We start from the raw sequence: 22,958 nt of genomic DNA, 5'->3' as shown, positions 1-22,958 counted from the left end.
CAGTGGGTGGTCATGTACTTCTCCAAATTTTCTTAACCTCAGTTAAATAGTGCAACTATTTTTCTTCCTATCATTTAGCTTTTGGCCAAATCAATATTTAAATCAGAACCGTGAAGTTTTCTGTAACATTTAGGGGTTTTATATTTTTCTTAAGTAGTATATATTATTTAAGATCTGGCAAAATTGGTTTGACTCAATTTGGACGAATAAAACAGAAGATATGAATTATTCAAGTTATGTTTAAATTTTAAATCAGATTTAATAAAAGGTTTCCTGGAAAACCACTTTGCACCGAAGTCCTCGGGTTCTTTCCAAACTAACTCTCTCAGTTATACCCCCGCGCTACTATTCCTCTGAGTCTCTGACATTGCGCAAAACCCCCTAGCCTTCTCTTCTTCTCCCCCGCGGTCCCTCCCTAGGTTTAAACAGTACCCGCAAGAAAGAAAAGGGCGGCGCGACTTACCGGCGGTGAGAGAGGTCCGGCGAGGGGCGGGGTTGGCTCCGGGAGGTCCTGGCGGTCACAACGGTGTACGACTCGACGACGGGGGTGGCCGGAATCGTCCGGTCCACGTGCGCAGGCGGGTGCTCTCGTCGGCGGCGGGTGCTCCGGCCAAACCACGGCGACCTAGTTCAATCCAATGGCACAGTGAGTTTCACGGGGTGACGTAGAGGCTGTGTGCACAAGGAATCGAAGAATGGAGCAGAGGATTACCCGGTCTACGCTCGCCGGCGGTCGGGTGGAGTCCGGCGACCGTGGACTGGCCTCTCCGGCGAAGCAAACTCCGATTCCTCGCTCGGGGAGCTTCACCGAGGTGTGCACAGTCTTCTCCGAGGGCTGGACGGGGTTGGGAAGGGTCTTGTTGGCCGGTCTAGGGTGGCGGGGTTTCGGGCGGCCGCGGGCACGCCGTGCACGGGCAAACGCCGGTGGGTTTGGGCTCCGGTGAGGTCGAGCGCGTGCGGAGGGGTACGGTCAAGGTCCCTGGGTGCTTTATAGGCGCGGGCATGGGCCATGGCGCCGGCTGGACTTTGGCGCGACGCGGGGCACGCGGGGCGCGCATCGGGCGTGCTCTGGCGAGCCCAGAGCGCGTCGAACACGTGGACGTTGCTTTCTACCCTTGTTCTTGCGCCTGCTGAGCAGCCAAACGTGCGAATCTTGCCCTATGGCTTGTGTAAGATTTCTTCCCTGCACCTAGGGCTACCTAGTTCATGTAAGTTCCAAGGGAAGATTGGATCTGGTTTAGAAGATATGGTGGCGCCAAGTCTTGTCTGTCTGCACTGTTCAACCCGAGAAAAAACAGGTGCCAACCCGTGTCAAACGGTCTTGGCTTGGGTTCAAACTCTTCTAGGGGGTTCCTTAGGTAATTTGGCTCCTTTTTGTTATTTAGACCCTGGGGTTTTGGTGTCATTAGCTGGGTGAACACCCCTGATCTCTAGATTAGGGCTGATTTTGGGACTTAAAGGGAATGGGGGTGATTCCATAGTGTTCTCCACTTGGGGCTGATTTAGGGGTCTTTTAGGGGTCTTTTTGTAAAGTTCCTTTGCTGTCTTTTGTAAACATTTTGGTACTCTTAAACTTCGGTTAAGGGTTTAAATCATGGAATGTGCATTTGCCTAATCTTTCTCTCAACTAAAGGCTTCAAGAGAGGGGGCCCAAGGTTCAATCCTACCTTGCCCAAGGTGATATTACCTAAAAGCTTGGGTAGTGCTTTGGTCCTTGGAATTTCTTAACTCACTCAAGCTTCCAAGGTCTTAAGTGCTCCCTCTCCTTCAAGTTTTACCCACATGTGATAATAGGTAGATGTGCCATTAGGAAGCCAACACCTTGGTAACACCTGGGGTGTTACACACCTAGCTTTAATTAAGAAACAAAATGATCACATAGCTCAACTTAATGCTAAAATAAATGAGCATGACTTAGAAAATGAAAAGTTTAAATTTGCTAGAAGCATGCTCTATAGTGGGAGACGCCCAGGGATCAAGGATGGCATTGGCTTCCAAAACAGGGACAATGTCAAACTTAATGCCCCTCCTAAAAGATTGACAAACTTTGTTAAGGGCAAGGCTCCCATGCCTCAGGATAACGAGGGTTACATTTTATACCCTGCCGGTTATCTTGAGGACAAAATTAGGAGAATTCACTCTAGGAAGTCTCACTCTGGCCCTAATCATGCTTTTATGTATAAGGGTGAGACATCTAGTTCTAGGCAACCAAACCGTGCTAAGTTGCCTAAGAAGAAAACTCCTAGTGCATCAAATGACCATAGCATTTCATTTAAAACTTTTGATGCTTCATATGTGCTAACCAACAAATCAGGCAAGGTAGTTGCCAAGTATGTTGGGGGCAAGCACAAGGGGTCAAAAACTTGTGTTTGGGTACCCAAAGTTCTTGTGTCTAATGCCAAAGGACCCAAAACCATTTGGGTACCTAAAGTCAAGAACTAAACTTGTTTTGTAGGTTTATGCATCCGGGGGCTCAAGTTGGATCATCGATAGCGGGTGCACAAACCACATGATAGGGGAGAAGAAAATGTTCTCCTCCTACGAGAAAAACCAAGATCCCTAACGAGCTATCACATTCGAGGATGGAAACCAAGGTTTGGTCAAAGGTTTGGGTAAAATTGCTATATCACCTGACCATTCCATTTCCAATGTTTTTCTTGTAGATTCTTTAGATTACAATTTGCTTTCTGTATCTCAATTATGTCAAATGGGCTACAACTGTCTTTTTACTGATGTAGGTGTCAATGTCTTTAGAAGAAGTGATGATTCAATAGCATTTAAGGGAGTGTTAGAGGGTCAGCTATACTTGGTAGATTTTGATAGAGCTGAACTCGACACCTGCTTAATTGCTAAGACTAACATGGGTTGGCTCTGGCACCGCCGACTAGCCCATGTTGGGATGAAGAATCTTCATAAGCTTCTAAAGGGAGAGCACATTTTAGGATTAACAAATGTTCATTTTGAGAAAGACATGATTTGTAGCGCATGCCAAGCAGGGAAGCAAGTTGGTATTCATCATCCACACAAGAACATCATGACGACTGACAGGCCACTGGAACTCCTACACATGGACCTATTCGGCCCGATAGCTTATATAAGCATCGGCGGGAGTAAGTACTGTCTAGTTATAGTGGATGATTATTCTCGCTTCACTTGGGTGTTCTTTTTACAGGAAAAATATCATACCCAAGAGACATTAAAGGGATTCTTGAGACGGGCTCAAAATGAGTTCGGCTTAAGGATCAAGAAAATTAGAAGCGACAACGGGACGGAGTTCAAGAACTCTCAAATTGAAGGCTTCCTTGAGGAGGAGGGAATCAAGCATGAGTTCTCTTCTCCCTACACACCACAACAAAATGGTGTAGTGGAGAGGAAGAATAGAACTCTATTGGACATGACAAGAACCATGCTTGATGAGTACACACTACAACACATGTTACCTTCTATGACATTTGTATTACGTCACAAACAGTGGTTTTTTTGTCATAGTTTGCTCAGTTGTGACGTCTTTATGACAAAACTGCTATCGTCACAGAAGCTCCATGTTAAAGCAACCTTTGTGACAAATGGTTTAAAAACGTCATAAATTTAGTGACGACCTTAAAGTTCGTCATTAAATCTATGACACTCCAATTTGTCATAAATGTGGAGCAAAAACGTCACTAATTGTACCATGAGACCGGTTGCCACATGTCTGATGATATGGCTAAATGACGTGGCAAGTGACGTGGCACATTTTTATGACGAATATATTCGTCATAAATGAGCTTACGTGGGTGCTGATGTGGCAACAACTTTGTGACAATATGTTTTGTCATAAGATGAATGAGGTGGCAGATGACATGGCAGCTGACATGTCAAATAAACTATGACGAATATTTTGTCATAAAAACAGTGACAGAGCACCTGATGTGGCAATCACATTCTGACATTTTGATTCGTCACTAATGCTTGATGCCCAAAACCATCCAACACATAATGCACATATTTTTTACAAACATCCAAAGTAACAATATCCACATATATTTCAAGCATAATGCATCCAACACATAAGCTTTTAACATTAAACATGATTCATAATCCTCTATAACAAGTGAACAATAGAACAAGTTGTAGTTCCTATTAATTTCTACAGCAAGCATAAGGATAAAATGAGGTCTAAAGTTTTGTGAGATCGATCTTCAGGATGGTTGACACCAACACCCTAGCAAGCATACTTAAGGAGGAGTCATCTGGCCACGATTGATGCTTAATATTTGTCGAAGGAGACTGTTATTTTCTGATAAGGACTTCTTCAAATCTGCAATCTCAGTCGATTGATTAGCAATGGTTGCCTCAGATGCTTGTGACTGGGCCTTTAAGGTTTCCATTTCTTCTCGAAATCCATTTTTTTCTTGCCTCTCAGTGTCCAATTGAGTCTGAAGCTCTTGCATCCTTGTCGAGATAGTCCTTGTATTGCTTCTCTTGGAGGCAGGTAAAAGGCCAGCATTGTGAAGAAATTTACTTGAACCCGGTAGCACATTGGAAACAACTTCTGTCGAAGACAGCACATGCTGTCCATCTTCAACTGGTGTTGCCACCATTGCTTCCATATCACCCTAACATAAATATTGAAACTTAATATATTAGAATTCATGTTGGAGACTGGTAACAAAGAGAGAAAACATGTACTTACTATAGCTTTCTGAACGGCCTCACTAAATCCTTTCTTCTTGCTGCAATGCATCTCCTTGAAAAGATCAATTGCACTAGGTTCCATATCTTTATATTTTTCTTGCCTCTAAAATGATGTCAAATAAATTTGGTGAGCATGGTTGATCAAAACAGAAGCTACAGGTTGAGATTTAGATTATTGAATTGTAACAACATGTAGACATATTAAGAACTGAACTGGGTATGTAGTTTTTATAGGTTCTAACTATTGTGCATCATTTTAGCTTTAAATTCTGCTTGCTTGTGCTTTTTTCACCAACTGTGGCTGCTACTACATAATCTAGCTGCTCAGCAGTACCTGATGCAGCAATAGCTGCACAACTGGCCCAATATAAAAAAATTAGATATGCAGCCAAAACAATTAGAGTGAATAGCTTCCAAGCAACTGGTTACAGCAGATGTAGCTCAGCTGCTTAGCAGTACCTAAATCAGCAATTACTGTGTAGCAAGCTCAATATAAAAAAATTAGATGCGGCCAAAATAGTTTCAATAAAAAGCTTCCAAGCAACTAGTTGCAGCAGATGTAGCTGCTGCTACAAGCATCTGAAGGCTTGTAGGAGCACTGTAATCACTACAGGTTAGTCAGAGGTTCACTGCAGTTACATCTTTTGAAATCGAACTCTCCCCAACCTCAACGTTCTTTTATGTACATGACCTTCAGCTATCTGACTAGGAGTTCAAAGATGGGAACCTGAGACTGCATATTTCTAGCTATTGTGGTACAACTCTACATGTTTTATTCTAGAATTTGGTGATGATTTAATGTGTATCGAGTCATTTATGCGGTTAACATGACTATATAATCAACTGAATAAGCAATTAACTCAGTCAAAGCACAAGATCTGCTAGCAAAAACAATTATATTTGAAGGCATCATATGTATTTTAAAGACCGTACTCTAGTTAGGAATTGTAAATACACAAAATGGTTGTTGAAAATAAAAAACAACCAAGAAGAAGTAGTGCATACGTTAAAAAAGCAATGATGTAGTCTAAATATTAGAGATATTAAGGTGACCGTGTTGGTAGGTAGTAGCAGTACCCATTCATACATTAACCAAGAATTTGACAAGCAACGAGTTCATCCACACATAACAATTTCTTACCACTACATAGGATTTTGCAATGTAGGATTGAGATCCTATGCACTGTGGAAATTGCACCTTCTCACGATTAAGTTTGTTCTTGACACAATTGTTCTGCGTGTAAAATGAAACTGTAAGGTAGAGAAATATATATAATTAATTATATTGTGAAACTATTTATGATGATTGCACAATCTCATCCATTTTCTTAACCGAACTATAATTCATCATTGAGTCTTTCACTCCTAGCTAAGTTTATGTATGCGACTTTAGGAAGCACAATACTATCAACACATACATCACTTGGAAAAGGATGAAAAAGTTAATTATGTTGAGGGATGAAATGGAGCTTGATCACAAATACCTTGTGGTTTGGGGTAGACCACATTTGTACCAAATCTTTCCATTGGTCATCAGTCATACATGGAACAGGCGATGTAGTCCTCACTTGATTTGCAGGAACCCCGGTGAAGTACTTCCTTTTTAGCCTATACCTCATCTGGCGCTGCCCTCCTTTTATCATATCAACACATGCATCTTTGACTGCCTTACTGTCCACATCCATGGTGAATTGACCCTAGTAAAAAGTGGTGACTTTAGAATACTTGATTGAAAAGGACAATATACTGTAATTGAACAAGTGATGCAAATATTGACTTACAGCAAGCTTGCCAATATAGTCTGTAATTTTACCCTCGTTCTCTTGCTTCTTGTACTCCTTCCAGTGTGGAAATATTGGAATATGTTGCCTGAGTATGATCCCACCCTCTGATGCAAACTTTGCGGCCTGAATAGGGGGTTCTGGCCTTCGCTTTCCATCATAAATTTGGATTGGAATCTTAGTGCCTAACCCTCTGCTCAAGGATTCAAGTTGTTTGCCCATACTTCTTTGCCTTGGTACCAATTCTAGTTATTGGAGTGAGTAAAAAGCAATTTAGTGCCAAATCTAAAAAATAATTGGACATATACTTACAACTTGAATTACTTATGCAGGTTCACTAGCCTAGGATAAACTAATAAATTTATTGAATAACAATCGAATTGAAATTACATATATAAATAATCACTTGCCTTCATCTGCAATGTGGTCGCTGATGTCAGCTTGTATGGGAGAATTAGCTTGTGCAGCAGCAGTCATGCCTTGGGTGTAATTTTGTTCAGCGGCTGCACTTGAAGTAAATTGTGTTGCAGAAGTAATGTTTTGGGTGGATTCTTGGTTTGTGGTAGCTGTTGAACTAGGATGTGTAGTGTAGTGTGGAAGCGTACACCACCAACAATACATGCTGAAAATATTCTTATACGCAGATCTGGTTGACATGACAAAGCGTATAAGTCATCACTTACATCTTCGCCATTCACAAACCGTAGAGTTGCAATCTGTACACATAATTCCCCAAGATAGTTAAAACATCTTGAACCACTAAAAATGGTTAAAGACAATATGCAACAACAACTCACATGGTTCTTAAACCAGATAGCAAATTGTTTCTCAATGGTTTTTTCAATATCTTGATTTCCTTCGTTCTCTAGCTCCTTTCTGTATAACCTGCAAAGCATTTTTGAATAGACAATTAGCTCATAAAATTAGTAGGTTTTGTAGACACCAGAAGTGAAATTGTAGAAATTGTAGATAGGAAGACGTACTCTATATATTGTTCAACCTCCGGACAATTGTTTAACACATACCAAACCATCTTGTCATATATATTTTCTTGGTATGTAACCGTATGAGCTCTGAGTAAATCGACTCCATGTTGGAAAACAGATAAATCACCCTTGCTCATATCAACACGCTCTCTGTTCCTGCCCTCCCGATTATGCCGTGTGTCGAGATCATCAAAATACCGCGAACAAGCAATCAAGCATTCATCAACAACATATGCTTCAGCAATTGAGCCTTCAGGTCGTGCCATGTTCCTCACAGAATGCTTCAAAGTATATAACCGTCTTTCGACTGGGTACATCCAACCATATTGCACTGGTCCTCTCAGGATAGCTTCATCAGCTAAATGGACAGTTAAGTGGACCATGACATCAAAAAATGCAGGAGGAAATATTTTTTCAAGCTTGCATAGAACAATTGGGATTTTAGATTTCATTCTATGCAAAACACTTAACTTTAATGTCCTAGCACATAATTGCTGAAAGAAGTTACCTAGATCAGCAATTGCTATGTACATGTCATTATCCATGATTCCTCGTAGAGCGACAGGTAAAAAATCCGTTGCAATATTATATGGCAATCATGAGTTTTTAACCCTTGGAGGTTGCATCCATCAGTAGTAATGCATGTTGCTAGGTTCTAAGCATATCCATCTGGAAACTTTACACTTCTTATAAAGTCATAGAAAGCAAGCTTCTGTTTTTATCCATTGTGTATGGAGCAGGAGGAGCGTTATATGAATCTCCATCACGCTTCAAGTGCAAAGATTTTCTTATACCCATGTCTTCCATATAAAGCCTAGCATTAACACTACCCTTTGATTTCCCGGGAATACCTAATAATGTACCAAGAATTGACTCACATATATTTTTTTCGATGTGCATCACATCAAGGTTATGCCGCAGTTTCAAACCTACCCAGTAAGGCAAATCCCACAAACATGACCTTTTCTTCCAACATTGGCCATCATTTGCATCCCGCTTTCTCTTCTTGTTTTGAGGATGCTTTCCTGGTCTAACATCCTTGACCCTGTCCAATTGCTGCTTCAACTCAGCTTCACTAAATGCCTCTGGCTTGTCACGAGTTTCAACTTTCCCATCAAAGTCTTTCTTCTTTCTCCATGGATGGTCCTTTCCAAGGAATCGTCGATGCTCTATATAGCAGATCTTATTTCGTATTCTTCTAGAGCAGGGATTTTTGTCGCAATGCAAACATGCATAATACCCTCTGGTGACTCTACCTGACAACGTGCTCAGAGCTGGATAATCATGGATGCACCATAGCACTGCAGCATGTAGAATGAACTCTTTACCAACTCTTGCATCAATAGTATTGACGCCTAACCAGAGATCTAGCAACTCGTCAATTAGTGGCTCTAAAAAGACATCAAAATCCTTTCCAGGGCATTCTTTGCCTGGGATGAGTATACACATCATGAAGTTTGATTGCTCGACACATACCCATGGAGGAAAGTTGTAAGGGATAACAAAAACAGGCCACATACTATAAGAGGAGCTCATTTTCCCAAATGGATTGAAACCATCTGTTGCAAGACCAAGCCTGATATTCCTTGGATCTTCTGCAAACCAATTGTGTTGCTTATCAAAGTCCTTCCATGCCTTACCATCCGCTGGATGGTTAAGCTCATTTTCCTCAACTTTCCTCTTCAACTTGTGCCATTGTGCATCCTCAGATATTTTTTTTGAGGAAAACATTCTTTTCAACCTAGGAATCAACGGAAAATGTCGCAGTACCTTCCGAGGACTCTTACTTTTACCTTCACCATCTTTCCATCTAGATTCTCCACACACTGGGCATTCATCTTTTTCTGCATAATCCTTCTGAAACAAAACACAATTATTTGGACACACATGGATTGACTCATAACCAAGTCCCAATACACGAATAAGTTCCTTTGCTTCATTATAAGATGCAGGAAGGCAACATTGTGGGAACGACAATGATAACAACTTCAAAATTCCAGTGAACGCCACATTGCTTATCCGATAAAATGACTTGATATGAAGTAACCTAACCACAAAAGAAAATTTTGTGAATGGTGAACCTGGGTGAATCGTCTGCTTCATCTCGTCTAAAACAACTGCAAACATAGACTTTTGTGCACCTTCTTCAGATGTGAACAACTCATGCACCATTTCCAGTAATCTATCATCAAGGTTATCTTGTTCAAACTCATTCATACAAGCATCCTCATTGAAGCTATGTTGTTCATCTATATGGTCAACATTTTCATTTAATCTGGCATTCAATAGTGGCTCCCAATGATGTATCCATGTTGTGTATGTGCTCGCCATCCCATTAATATATAAGTGATTCTCTACTTGTGATTTATTTTTATAAAGTTGATTCAAGCACTTTCGACATGGACATAGGATCTCCTCAGTTTCAGTAAATCGCTCTTCTATAAACTTCATGAACTCATCCACCCCGGCTAGATATCGCTTGCTGAAAAGCCTAGTATTGATCCAAGACCTGTCCATCTGCCATACATTTAAATGATACAACATTTATTAGATTATCTCACTCTCAATAACTCAACTATTACTCATTAACACTGTTTGCAAAAATAAACAATTATGAATATATTTAACTATACAAATACTAATTATCAACAAACCCTATGACATACCATAGCCACCAAGGCATCCTCAGACTCTAAAACAGCGTTAGTGCAACGCAACAGAGCAATGAGGTATCATGTATATGTTTTACTTAAATGGAGGATAACAAATTTGGAAGGACAAAAGTATCCAAAATACATCTTGAAGCAGGAATTACCATGAGTTTGTTGAATTAATCTTGGCGCACATGATCAGAAATCTAATTTAAGTCCCAGCGATTACTATTATGTAGCATCATGGACAAAAAACAATGAATTGACAAGTGATTACTTTTCTATGACATTGAATGAAATCAAGACATAAAATAAATAATATTATCACTAGCCATTGATGCCAATCACCTATTGCAACCGCCGATGTCAAGGTCGAGCCGCTGTTGCAGGAATGCAAGGGATGAGAGGGGAGGGACGAGCAACACCTTCTGTTAACACCAAGGGGCTGCGCTGAGATGTAGGAGACCTCCCAGTCGTAGTAGATGTACAGGTCTCCCGCCGACGTCGGCACCGGCGCCGCAGCCAACAGAAGCAGCCGGGGCTTTGGCTCTAATCGGACCTGCAGAGGTTGAGTTCGAGTCCGTCACTTTTATTTTATTTTGCAGTTCAAATGTATATGTATATAAAGAGATGCTATTTTATTCGTAGCCACTCAAATGGTCTAGTGGAAGAGATGAATGAAGGGAACTATCAGATCTCAGGTTCTATCCAGAAGTTTGCATTAGTTTTTTTTACAAATTAAAAGTGCAAAAAAGCAAGTATTTCTTTTTTTATCAAATGCAACAGTAACTAGCAAGTGTTTCTTCCTTTTTCCTACTAATTTTAACCAGAAAGTAGCGAGCCATAAAAAATAATGCCATGTAAACTAAATATTAGCCGGTCTAAAATTACCTTTTAAACCAACTCATGCCATGTAATCAATGGGGCTAGTGATAAATATACTTCTTTCTAACGCCTTTTTGTTCAAATTTATTCGTATACATGTATACAAACTACATTCAAAAAGTTAATTATTGAAAAAAATTAATCGAAAATGAATTATATTTTAGAATGTGGGGAGGACTATTTTTCATATTAAATAATTTATAAAACTATGACAAAATACCAAATGTCGCCTAATATTGTCAGGGTCCCCGAGCTCAAAGTAAAAAAGGGAGTTATGATGATCAAAAATGAATTATATTTTAGAATGTGGGGAGAACTATTTTTCATATTAAATAATTTATAAAACTATGACAAAATACCAAAGTCGCCTAATATTGTCAGGGTCCCAGAGCTCTCAGTAAAAAAGGGAGTTATGATGATTTACTCATATGACCAACGTATATTGTCATAACATATCGTCACAAAGTTGCATCCATTTCAAACAATGACGATTTTAATGGATTTTAATGACGCAAGAATTTTTTTTGTCACTAGATCAGATCATCTCATAGAAAACGTCATAAACACAACTAATTTATGACAAATTTGCTTAGTGTCATTGTATATTCGTCATAGAAGGCATAAAAAGTTGTAGTGACAAGACGTCGGATCGGTTTTGGGCCGAGGCGGTCAACACCGCCTGCTACGCCATCAACCGGTTGTATCTACACCGAATCCTCAAGAAGACATCATACGAACTCCTAACCGGTAAAAAGCCAAATATTTCATATTTTAGAGTCTTTGGTAGCAAATGCTTTATTCTTGTTAAAAGAGGTAGAAAACCTAAATTTGCTCCTAAGACTGTAGAAGGCTTTTTACTAGGATATGATTCAAACACAAGGGCATATAGAGTCTTTAACAAGTCCTCTAGACAAGTTGAAGTTTCTTGTGACGTTGTGTTTGATGAGACTAACGGCTCTCAAGTAGAGCAAGTTGATCTTGATGAGATAGGTGATGAAGAGGCTCCGTGCATCGCTCTAAGGAACATGTCCATTGGGGATGTGTGTCCTAAGGAATCCGAAGAGCCTCCAAATGCACAAGATCAACCATCCTCCTCCACGCAAGCATCTCCACCAACTCAAAATGAGGATGAGGCTCAAGTTGATGAAGAAGAAGATCAAAATGATGAGCCACCTCAAGATAACGACAATGATCAAGGGGGAGATACAAATGATCAAGACAAGGAGGATGAAGAACCAAAACCGCCACACCCAAGAGTCCACCAAGCAATACAACGAGATCACCCCGTCAACACCATCCTCGGCGACATTCATAAGGGGGTAACCACTAGATCTCGTGTTGCACATTTTTGTGAGCATTACTCTTTTGTTTCCTCTATTGAGCCACACAGGGTAGAGGAAGCACTACAAGATTCGGATTGGGTGGTGGCGATGCAGGAGGAGCTCAACAACTTCACTAGGAATGAGGTATGACATTTGGTTCCACATCCTAACCAAAATGTTGTAGGAACCAAATGGGTTTTTCGCAACAAGCAAGACGAGCATGGTGTGGTGACAAGGAACAAAGCCCGACTTGTGGCCAAAGGATACTCCCAAGTCGAAGGTTTGGATTTCGGTGAAACCTATGCACCAGTAGCTAGGCTTGAGTCAATTCGCATATTACTTGCCTATGCTACTTACCATGGCTTTAAGCTTTACCAAATGGACGTGAAAAGTGCCTTCCTCAACGGACCAATCAAGGAAGAGGTCTATGTTGAGCAACCTCCCGGCTTTGAAGATAGTGAGTATCCTAATCATGTGTATAAACTCTCTAAGGCGCTTTATGGGCTCAAGCAAGCCCCAAGAGCATGGTATGAATGCCTTAGAGATTTTCTTATCACTAATGGCTTCAAAGTCAGAAAAGCCGATCCTACTTTATTTACTAAAACTCTTGAGAACGATTTGTTTGTATGCCAAATTTATGTTGATGATATCATATTTGGGTCTACTAACGAATCTACATGTGAGGAATTTAGTAGGATCATGACAAAGAAATTCGAGATGTCGATGATGGGGGAGTTGAAGTATTTCTTGGGATTTCAAGTGAAGCAACTCCAAGAGGGCACCTTGATTAGCCAAACGAAGTATATTCAAGACATTCTAAACAAGTTTGGGATGAAGGATGCCAAGCCCATCAAGACACCCATAGGAACCAATGGGCATCTCGACCTCTACACGAAAGGTAAATCCGTCGATCAAAAGGTATACCGGTCGATGATAGGCTCTTTACTCTATCTATGTGCATCTCGACCGGACATTATGCTTTCCGTATGCATGTGTGCAAGATTCCAAGCCGACCCTAAGGAAGCTCACCTTACGGCCGTAAAACGAATCTTGAGATATTTAGTTCATACTCCTAAGTTTGGGCTTTGGTATCCTAGGGGATCCACTTTTGATTTGATTGGTTATTCGGATGCCGATTGGGCGGGGTGTAAAATTCATAGAAAGAGCACATCGGGGACTTGCCAGTTCTTGGGAAGATCCTTGGTGTCTTGGGCTTCAAAGAAGCAAAATTCCGTAGCTCTTTCTACCGCCGAAGCCGAGTACATTGCCGCAGGTCATTGTTGCGCGCAACTACTTTGGATGAGGCAAACCCTTAGGGACTACGGTTACAAATTAACCAAAGTTTCTCTTCTATGTTATAATGAGAGTGCAATCCGCATGGCGGATAATCCTGTTGAACATAGCCGCACTAAACACATAGCCATTCGATTTCATTTTCTAAGGGATCACCAAGAAAAGGGAGATATCGAGATTGCATATATTAACACTAAAGATCAATTAGCCAATATCTTTACCAAGCCACTTGATGAACAAACCTTTAACAAACTTAGGCATGAGCTAAATATTCTTGATTCTAGGAATTTCTTTTGATGTCTTGCATACATAACTCATAAATATACTTTTTGATCATCTCTCTTTCATGTGCTATGACTAATGTGTTTTCAAGTAAATTTCAAACCAAGTCATAGGTGTATTGAAAGGGAATTGGAGTCTTCGGCGAAGACAAAGGCTTCCACTCCACTCATAACTCATCCTTCGCCGTCGCTCTGAGCAACTCTTCGTCTTTGGTATAATCTTCACTCACATGCTATTTACCAAAGGGGGAGAAAGTAGTTCAAAAGGGCTCTAATGATTCCGTTTTTGGCGATTTATGCCAAAGGGGGAGAAAGCATGAGCCCAAAGCAAAAGGACCACACCACCACCAATTTCAAAAGTTTAGTCCTTCAATTTGGTTTTAAAGAAGTATTTTCAAATTGGTATACCCTCTTCAAAATTAACATCAAAACCCTCTTGAACACTAAGAGGAGGAATTTATTGAGGGGGAATTTTGTTTAAGTCAAAGGAAAAGCATTTGAAACAAGGGGAGAAAATTTCAAACCTTGAAAATGCTTCCCAAAATCTTATTCATTTACCTTTGACTATTTGCAAAAAGGGCTTTGAAAAGAATTTACAAAAGAATTTGCAAAAACAAAACATGTGGTGCAAGCGTGGTCCAAAATGTTAAAAATAAAGAAACAATCCATGCATATCTTATGAGAATTTATATTGGCTCAATTCTAAGTAACCTTTGCACTCACTTTATGCAAACTAGTTCAATTATGCACTTCTATACTTGCTTTGGCTTGTGTTGGCATCAATCACCAAAAAGGGGGAGATTGAAAGGGAATTAGGCTTACACCTATTTCCTAATTGATTTTGGTGGTTGAATTGCCCAACACAAATAATTGGACTAACTAGTTTGCTCTAGTCTATAAGTTCTACAGGTGCCAAAGGTTCAAAATAAGCCAATAAAAAGACCAAGAAAAGGGTTCAAACAATAGAGCAAAAGACAACCCGGAAGGCACCCTGGTCTGGCGCACCGGACTGTCCGGTGCGCCACCGGACAGTGTCCGGTGCACCTGGGCGGTCGAAGCCAAACTCTTCACCTTCGGGAATTTCCAAGGGCACTCCGCTATAATTCACCGGACTGTCCGGTGTGACAGGGGAGCAACGACTACTTCAGCGCCAACGGTCACCTGCAGAGGCATTTAATGCGCGCCAGTGCGCGCAGAAGGCAGGCACGCGCGAGACGGCGCACCGGACAGTCTACAGTACCTGTCCGGTGCACCACCGGACAGCCAGGCGACCCCACCAGCCAGAGCTCCAACGGTCGAACTCTAACAGCCGGGTGACGTGGCTGGCGCACCGGACTGTCCGGTGCGCCATGCGACAGCAGCCTCCACCAAACGACTAGTTTGGTGGTTAGGGCTATAAATACCCCAACCACCCCACATTCAAGTCATCCAAGTTTTCCACCTTCCAACTACTTACAAGAGCTCTAGCATTCAATTCTAGACACACCCAAGTGATCAAATCCTCTCCCAACTCCACACAAAGCATTAGTGATTAGTGAGAGAGATTTGTTGTGTTCTTTTGAGCTCTTGCGCTTGGATTGCTTCTTTCTTTCACTCTTTCTTGCGAACAACTCAATTGTAACCAAGGCAAGAGACACCAATTGTGTGGTGGTCCTTGCGGGGAAGTTTGTTCCCGTTTGATTGAGAAGAAGAAGATCACTCGGTCTGAGGGACCGTTTGAGAGAGGGAAAGGGTTGAAAGAGACCCGGTCTATGTGACCACCTCAACGGGGAGTAGGTTTGCGAGAACCGAACCTCGGTAAAACAAATCCATGTGTCACACTCTTTATTCGCTTGCGATTTGTTTTGCACCCTCTCTCTCGGACTCAATTATATTACTAACGCTAACCCGGCTTGTAGTTGTGATTAAGTTTGTAAATTTCAGATTCGCCCTATTCACACCCCCCCTCTAGGCAATTTTTAGAAACAGAAAAGTTGGGAGAAGAACAGGAATGAGGTAAATTTCTAGGACTAAGTCAACTGGATTATACTCTAAATGTGTTTGTTTAAATCTTAGGAAAATCCTCCCAAAAGTTGAAGTCAAATGGAGAAAGAATGGAGAAAAAAGCACTTAGTGTGCTGTTGGCTGGTGTACAGGACAATGAATAGTAACTGTCCGGTGCACAGGACAGTGAATAATAACATGTCCGGTGCACAACACAGTGAATAGTAAGCTGCCCGATGCACAAGATAGTGAATAGTAGCTTGTTCAGTGCACATGCCAGTGAATAGTAACATGTTCGGTGCACACAGTACAATGAATAGTAACATGTTCGGTGCCGCAACGGCTAGCCCTTTTAGAGAAGAAAACTGCCAATCAGATCTATTACCATGCATTGTCCGGTGGTGCACCCGCAGACAGGGAAGGCTGAGAGCTTCCAAATGAAGCTCCAACGGCTCCTAGACCCCTTGGGACTATAAAAGGGACCCCTAGGTGCCTCCAACAAGCGTACAAGTGCAACCAACATGCCCATACATCATTTGGATCAACTCTTTCTCTCCCTCTCTTGTGTATCTCTCTAGTTTGTGTAAATGCGAAGTTATAAGCCTTTAGAGAGAGGGGAAGTGCTGCTAAGAGCCAGAGCAAAATCTTGAGCGCATTGTTACTCTACCGGAGTGCTGTCAAGAAGATTGTAAGCAGCCACAAAATCGTTGTAACTGATATCAACATAGTGGAAGGCTCTATCTGTCGCACTGACAGATCTAAGCAAACGGAGGAAGTAGTTGAAATAGACTCCAAGCCAAGGTGTGGCTAACTCCAATGAGGACTAGGCAAGCTTTCCAGGCTTGGTCAAACCTCGGGATAAATCCCTATGTCTGTGTGCTCCGCTCTGTGGTGTGTGTTGTTTCTCTGTCTTATTTGCTTTTTATACTTGCACTTCAATACTTATATTTGGTACAAGCTGTCTTTAAAATGCATGGTATTTTAAGACAAGAATTTCAATTTCGCTGTAATCTACTCGAAGGGTCTTTCATTCCACTGCGATCCAGTCTTCGAGTAGAGTAAGAATTTCTAGTTTTTAAGTGTTAATTTTTATTCGCCTATTAACCCCCCTCTAGGCGACATCTCGATCATGTCCCTGGACAAAGGGAACTTTTACTCGGGCCTCTCAGTTTGATGTGTCGGGTTAAGGTTTTTTGGGTTGGGTCGGGTTTTTTGGCTTTGGGTCCGGTTTTTTGGGTTGGGTCGGATCTTGTGTCAAAAATCATGGCCCGTACCCGGCCCGTGAATTATTGTGGGTCAAAAATTACGTCACGTACCCACCTATTACATTGACTGGGTCGAGTCGGGTTTTTTCAAGCGGGTTGGTCAGGTTGGGTGGCCCATGATCATGTCTAACTCGGAGGAGCACTTTTCTTCTGAGAGTGAAGAGTCTCCGCCGCTGGTGCCCCCCTCATCGTCATCCGAAGGTTCGGATGACTCGATGGGGCCCTCTACAGCGGAGAGGGTATATATCTGGGACATTGAGCGAGTAGGGCTCGAGGGCTTTGTAAGGAAAATGGACCCCGGACCATTTGGTTCAATAGGTTTTGGTGTTTGATGATCAACATAACCTATGGACTAATGTGTTTGCTAGTGTTTATGTTTATAGTTCATAGGATGCGAAGAGGATTGGACTAAGACAATGTGGATGCAACGCCTCAAATGAAGACATAAAAAGAGCTTAGAAGTCCAAGACTCAATAACAAAAGAATCCCAAAGAATCAGCGAAGAAATCCATGAAGTGGGCAGTCAGCCAGCACCCTCGTGGCGCACCAGACTGTCCGATGGGACACCCAGACAGTCTGTGCAGAGAGGCCCACGACGGGCGCTCTCGAGTTGTAGCACCGGACTGTCCATTATGCACTAGACAGTCTGGGTAACGGTCGGATCCAACAGTCGACTGCTACAGACCCCAACGGTCGGCTGACGTGACAGACACCTTATAGTGAATAATATATGTCTGGTGCGCACCGAACTGTCCGGTGTGCCCGTCGATAGAAAGCAGTTGCTTTGTGTCCAACGGTTAGAAGTGTGAGGGAGCCTATAAATACCCCCATCCGGCCATTTGGAGGTGTGGGAGCCCAAGAAACATACCAAGGCATAATATAGACATTTCCAGGTGCTCATACACCCAAGTGCTTAATAGAATCACTCGTTGATTAGCGTAGGTGCTTTGCGAAGTGCTTAGATTAGTTAGACCACTTTAGGGCTTGCTCTAAGTGAATTCTAGTTAGTTGAGTGAGTTTAAAAAAATCACACGATCCCTCGGCTCTTGCGTGAGCCATTGTAATTGTACCGAGTGGGTCGAGAGTCTAGCGAGACCATGACAACCGCATTTGTGTCACGACCGCCACCGTGTACCAAAGGGAACGAGGCCCGCGGTGTTTCGGCCGGAAGCTCGATAGTGGAGACGGCAAGGAGCGTCCGAGAGGAGCCAGAAGCGGAGCACCACTTGCACGTGGAGAAGGCCTGTGGCTCTGTACGGAGTTACTCGACTGTGATGCTTGGCCCTCGCGTGGGCTTCCCTTTGCGTAGGGGCACCAACGAGGATTAGTCGGGACCTTGCATGGTTCCAGATACCTTGGTAAAAATAACAGTGTCATCCACGAGAGTTTGCAACTCTACCTTGCCCTTTAGCTTTCGTGTTTATATTAAGCATTTAAGTTTCAATCTTGTCTTTATAATTAGATTGTTTAGGATTGAAACTTAGACATTGCGGCAGAGATAGCAACACTTAGACATAACCTAATTTGCACATTCTAGATTGTTTAATTGCATTGATTTTGCTCTATGGATTTAATTGTGGCCTAGTTTAGAAAAAGTTTCAGAAGTCCAAATTCACCCCCTCCTCTTAGGCGTCACCTATTTCCTTGAATTGGTATCAGAGCCTGATTTGGCTTATTTGAAACACTTTAGCTTCACCGCTAAAAGAGCCGACACTTTTTAGAGAAAGGGGATGGATACTCATAGGCCACCACACTTCGACGTCACTAACTTCCCATATTATAGTGCTAGAATGGCTTGTTACCTAGAGGTCGTTGCTCTAGGTGTTCGGAGAGTCACTCGTGACGAGATGAAACCATCCAAAAATCCCGAGAAACCCACCACGAGTGAGGAAAAAAATTCATTTAAATGATAGAGCCAAAAATTGCTTGTATGAATCTCTTAGCATGGATATTTCAATCAAGTTTTTACTTTAAAAACTGCTAATGAGATTTGGCTAAGATTGCATGAGCTCCATGACGACACATCCAATGTCCATGAGCAAAACATTGCCTAGTCTTAAATGAGTATAATTCTTTTGCTATGAAGGATAATGAGCTTGTTAGAGACATGTATTCTCATTTGAATCTAATCATCAATGAACTCAACTCTATTAGCATTAATAAGCTAGGTGATGCGGACATTGTGAGGAAGATTATCTCCCTACTACCACAACAAAGATACGGGAGCATCATCACTATTCTTCACAACATGGAGGACTTGAGTACCCCGACCATTGTGATTGGGAAAATTGTGGCATTTGTGATGTCGTGAAAAATGGTTCGTCAAGAGGAGCCAACTTCTTCAAGACCATATGCTTTTGCCTATGATGAAAGAAAAGGCAAAAAGAAGGCTCACACTCTATTGGTCACTTGTTCTCAAATGATGTGAATTAAGAACAAGGCAACACAGTTGTTAAAGATTAAGGACCTTCGTCCTCCGAAGCATTATCTCCTTCTGGATATAATGATCTTCAGACGAAGGTCATGCAGGACAAACCTTCATCATTTTACGAGAATAAAAATTTATGGAGATAATATATGTCATTCATTCATATGTTTATTTCATAACATATGTACATGAACATTAACAGAACATATATTACATTAATATCTTCGGCTTGATCAAAGGTGTTGACGCGAGAACAATTACAATCCAGCGTGAACAGTACGGGGATATTGTTCACCTCTTTACAGGCATGGGACGCAGCCCGAGTAAAAATACTTTTATGACCTTTACATGTACTTATAATTGTAACATAAATCATTAGGGACTAACTAGTCTTTTCCTCTTCAGCTTGGCATCATGCTTGATCTTCGTCGTCACTTTAAGCCAAAGCTGATGCTCTTCGGCTATAGCTTCAATATTCATTGTTGTCATTTTCAGGCAATGTCTTCGTCTTAAGGACCTTCGGCAGAGAAGAAGACTTCCATCATGAACCTTTACAACGAAGCTCCTGTAGTATTCAATAGTACACTAGAAACAAATGATTAGTTGTGTTTTTTGAGGACCTTTGGAAGAGGAAGGCCCCCAATAGTAGCCCCTCACAGTATTAGTTTGTTTCTTTGTAACAAATTCAGACCACGAAATGAACGAAGGCCTTTAGCCGAAGGTCCAAAAAAACATCTTCTCTTCGCAGCATAGCGAATCATTCTGTATCATGGGCCCCACCGCTCAGTGGTGCTTTTGTGTATATATACAGGGGCTTGCGCTGAGAATATTTTTCGTGCTATCTAGCTTTTGTGCTGTGATTGTTGTTTTAGCTTTCTTCTTCTGTGAGCGCAATTGTTTTTTGAGCTTTGGCTTTCTGCTGTGATCATCACCGAAATGGTCGATAATAAAAGCGTAGACTCCGCGCTCGCTGGTTTCTACGAAACCATGGAGAGAACCAACGTCGAGAAGATCACTGATGAAATGTTAGCTGGACTATCTGGGATTCCAGTGATAACGAGAGCTTTGATGTTGAAAGTGAGAACGAAGATGCCAAAGATCGGCCGTGGAGGCCAAGCCATGTTGTTTTCGGGAAATCAACTGTCAAACAAGGGCAAATTGAAGCGATGAAGGGCAGATATTTCCATGATATATCCATAGTGAGGGCTAGAGGAGAAAGCATTGTTCCTCTTCCTGAAGCATATGAAGTGATAGTATTTAAAAGTTTTATGAAGGCTAGACTTCGTTTTCCCTTGCACAAGATGTTGGTCGAAATGCTAAAGACATTTGATACCTTCATCAGCTTACCCCCCAAAGCCTTAATTAAAGTTGGAGTTTTTTATTTGGGCTATGAGAAGCCGAGGAACGACTTTGGAGCTAATGTATCACCCTAAATTTGAGATATACCTTCTTCACCTTTTACTTAGGTGGCATTTTAGCTCTACATCCCCGTAGGAATGACTTTGGAGCTAATGTAACACCCTAAATTTGGGGGTATAAAATTTCTTTCTAAATACCTAGCAAATTCAGGTGTTAACTCTTGCCTCTCTCTCTATTCTCTCTCTCCCTTTTTTCTTTTGAGTAGAATTAGCATAATTTGGTGAGGGTTTAATTATTTATTTTTGTCAAAACTGTGTGAGTCATGAATTGTTGCATCATGCTGAGCCTAAATTACCCTTTGAATTAATGCACATGTTTGAATTGGTTTGAATTTGAAACTTGGTTTGAATTTGAATTGAAAACCCTAGAGAAAAAAATGGAAAAAACAATTCGAAATTCCAGAAAAATGAAAACCCCAATTCGGTCCAATCAGCCCAGACGGCACAGCACCGCGCGCGCGCCCGCGCGCCAGCCTTCGGTGGTAGGCGGACCTCGCCTTTCAACGCCTTCTCGCGCCCACTCTCTCTTCCCCCTCTCCCTCTCGCTGCTAATGGGGCCGACTTGTCGGCGCCGACCTCCTCCGCGTGCGCGTCCCTTCCCTCACTGTCCCGTAGGCCCCGCTCATCAGCCCGGCTGCCCGTTTACTCGCCCGCTCTCGCTGACCGGTGGGTCCCGTCTGTCGGACCTTTCCCCTCCGAACCACCCGCGCACGACCCATGCGTCGCCATGGACTCCGCGGCCACGACGCACGCCGAGGCCGCGCCCGTCCCCACCTCGGGCCTTTTCTAGCTGCCTAGCACCCGCTCGCCCTCCTCTTTCCTCACTCGCCCACTCGCAGCCCTCAGCACTCGCCTCACACCGCGCGCGCGTCCATGGAGTTTCGCCACCGCTCGCCGTGGTCTCGCGCCCGTTCTGCGGTTGTCGTTGAGCCCTCGCCGTGTCCGTTGCCTCGGTAAGCTCCATCTTATCACCCGCAACCCGGGACAACCCTCGGTCTGCCCCAACCCCTCTGGTTTGCCCAGTCCGCGCTCACTGTCGTCCTCTCCGTGGAGCCAAAGTCCCGCCGCCGTCGACCCGAGGTTTCCCTGTGTCCCCGCCGTTACTCAAGCGCTCCTGAGTCTATACTCGAGGTGAGCAACCCTCATATGCCCTTATTTCCCTAGTTACTGCCCTAGTATCCGCGTAATTGCTCGCTGGAGCGAGTTTATGCCGTCGTTGAGCCGCTCCGCCGCGGTCTGCGCCCTCTGGTGCCCCTGCGCCGGTGTCGTGCCCACGGCCGAGTTCGCCATGTCGCCCTTAGTGCGCCCGAGTTTTTTCCCGATCCCTTAGGGGCTTTGCTGTGGTCGTGTCCTCCTCTCCGGCGAGACCTCGCCGCGGGAGCGTGTGGCGCCACCGCACTTAGGTCTAGCCACACCGACCGCGTTGGTCGTTGGATCCCAGACATCCATCTGAGATCTGGCAGTCTAGGGTTAAATAGGATCGATCTAATCTCAGCCGCTTGTTGATGATCCGACTGCTCGAATCTGCCCCCCTCACCCGCGCCCTACTGCTGGGCCCGGCCCGTCAGACCCACCTCATGTCACTGACGCCCCGAGCCCACCTGTCAGCGCTCGCCGCGCGCCTGCGCACTCATCTGCGAGATCTAATTTCGGCCGTCGATCCGTGATCTAGCGGCCGAGGAATCCCGATACCCCTTCGCGTGTAATTTTGTTAAAGAGACCCTTGGTTTTCCGAGAATCAACCCGCCGTCCATCTGTTTCACGCGCAGGCCCCTGTAATCTTGCAGATTGAACCCTAGACTTTTATTTAATCACAGATTTAGGCCTAATTTTGTATTTCAAACTTCAAAACTTGTTTATTTCATATATTTTCATATGAACTCCAAATTGTGTGATTCAAATTGCAAAATGTTCATAGTATTATGCTCTGTCCAAATAAATTATGATCATTCACTGTTTGTGCACTTTAATTTTAGGGTTTTTTAAAT

At 42.8% G+C, this 22,958-nt stretch overlaps 1 protein-coding gene across 1 annotated transcript; it reads right to left on the bottom strand.

The window, feature by feature from the left end:
* Positions 1-4,007: 4,007 nt before the first annotated feature.
* LOC103646364 (uncharacterized) lies at positions 4,008-7,710 on the bottom strand. The gene is made up of 9 exons (XM_035965056.1): positions 7,484-7,710; positions 7,256-7,343; positions 7,161-7,174; positions 6,869-7,080; positions 6,459-6,703; positions 6,162-6,374; positions 5,819-5,911; positions 4,676-4,780; positions 4,008-4,598 (listed from the first exon to the last, which is right to left on the bottom strand). The coding sequence occupies exons 1-9, from the start codon at positions 7,708-7,710 to the stop codon at positions 4,218-4,220; spliced, it is 1,578 nt and encodes a 525-aa protein (XP_035820949.1). The 3' UTR covers positions 4,008-4,217.
* Between the last annotated feature and the right edge of the window lie 15,248 nt (positions 7,711-22,958).

This window comes from Zea mays, chromosome 2, assembly GCF_902167145.1.
Source record: "Zea mays cultivar B73 chromosome 2, Zm-B73-REFERENCE-NAM-5.0, whole genome shotgun sequence".
In the NCBI taxonomy this organism is placed as follows: Eukaryota; Viridiplantae; Streptophyta; class Magnoliopsida; order Poales; family Poaceae; genus Zea; species Zea mays.
The sequence above is the reverse complement of the archived record's forward strand: the minus strand, read 5'-3'. Positions and strand labels throughout refer to the sequence as shown.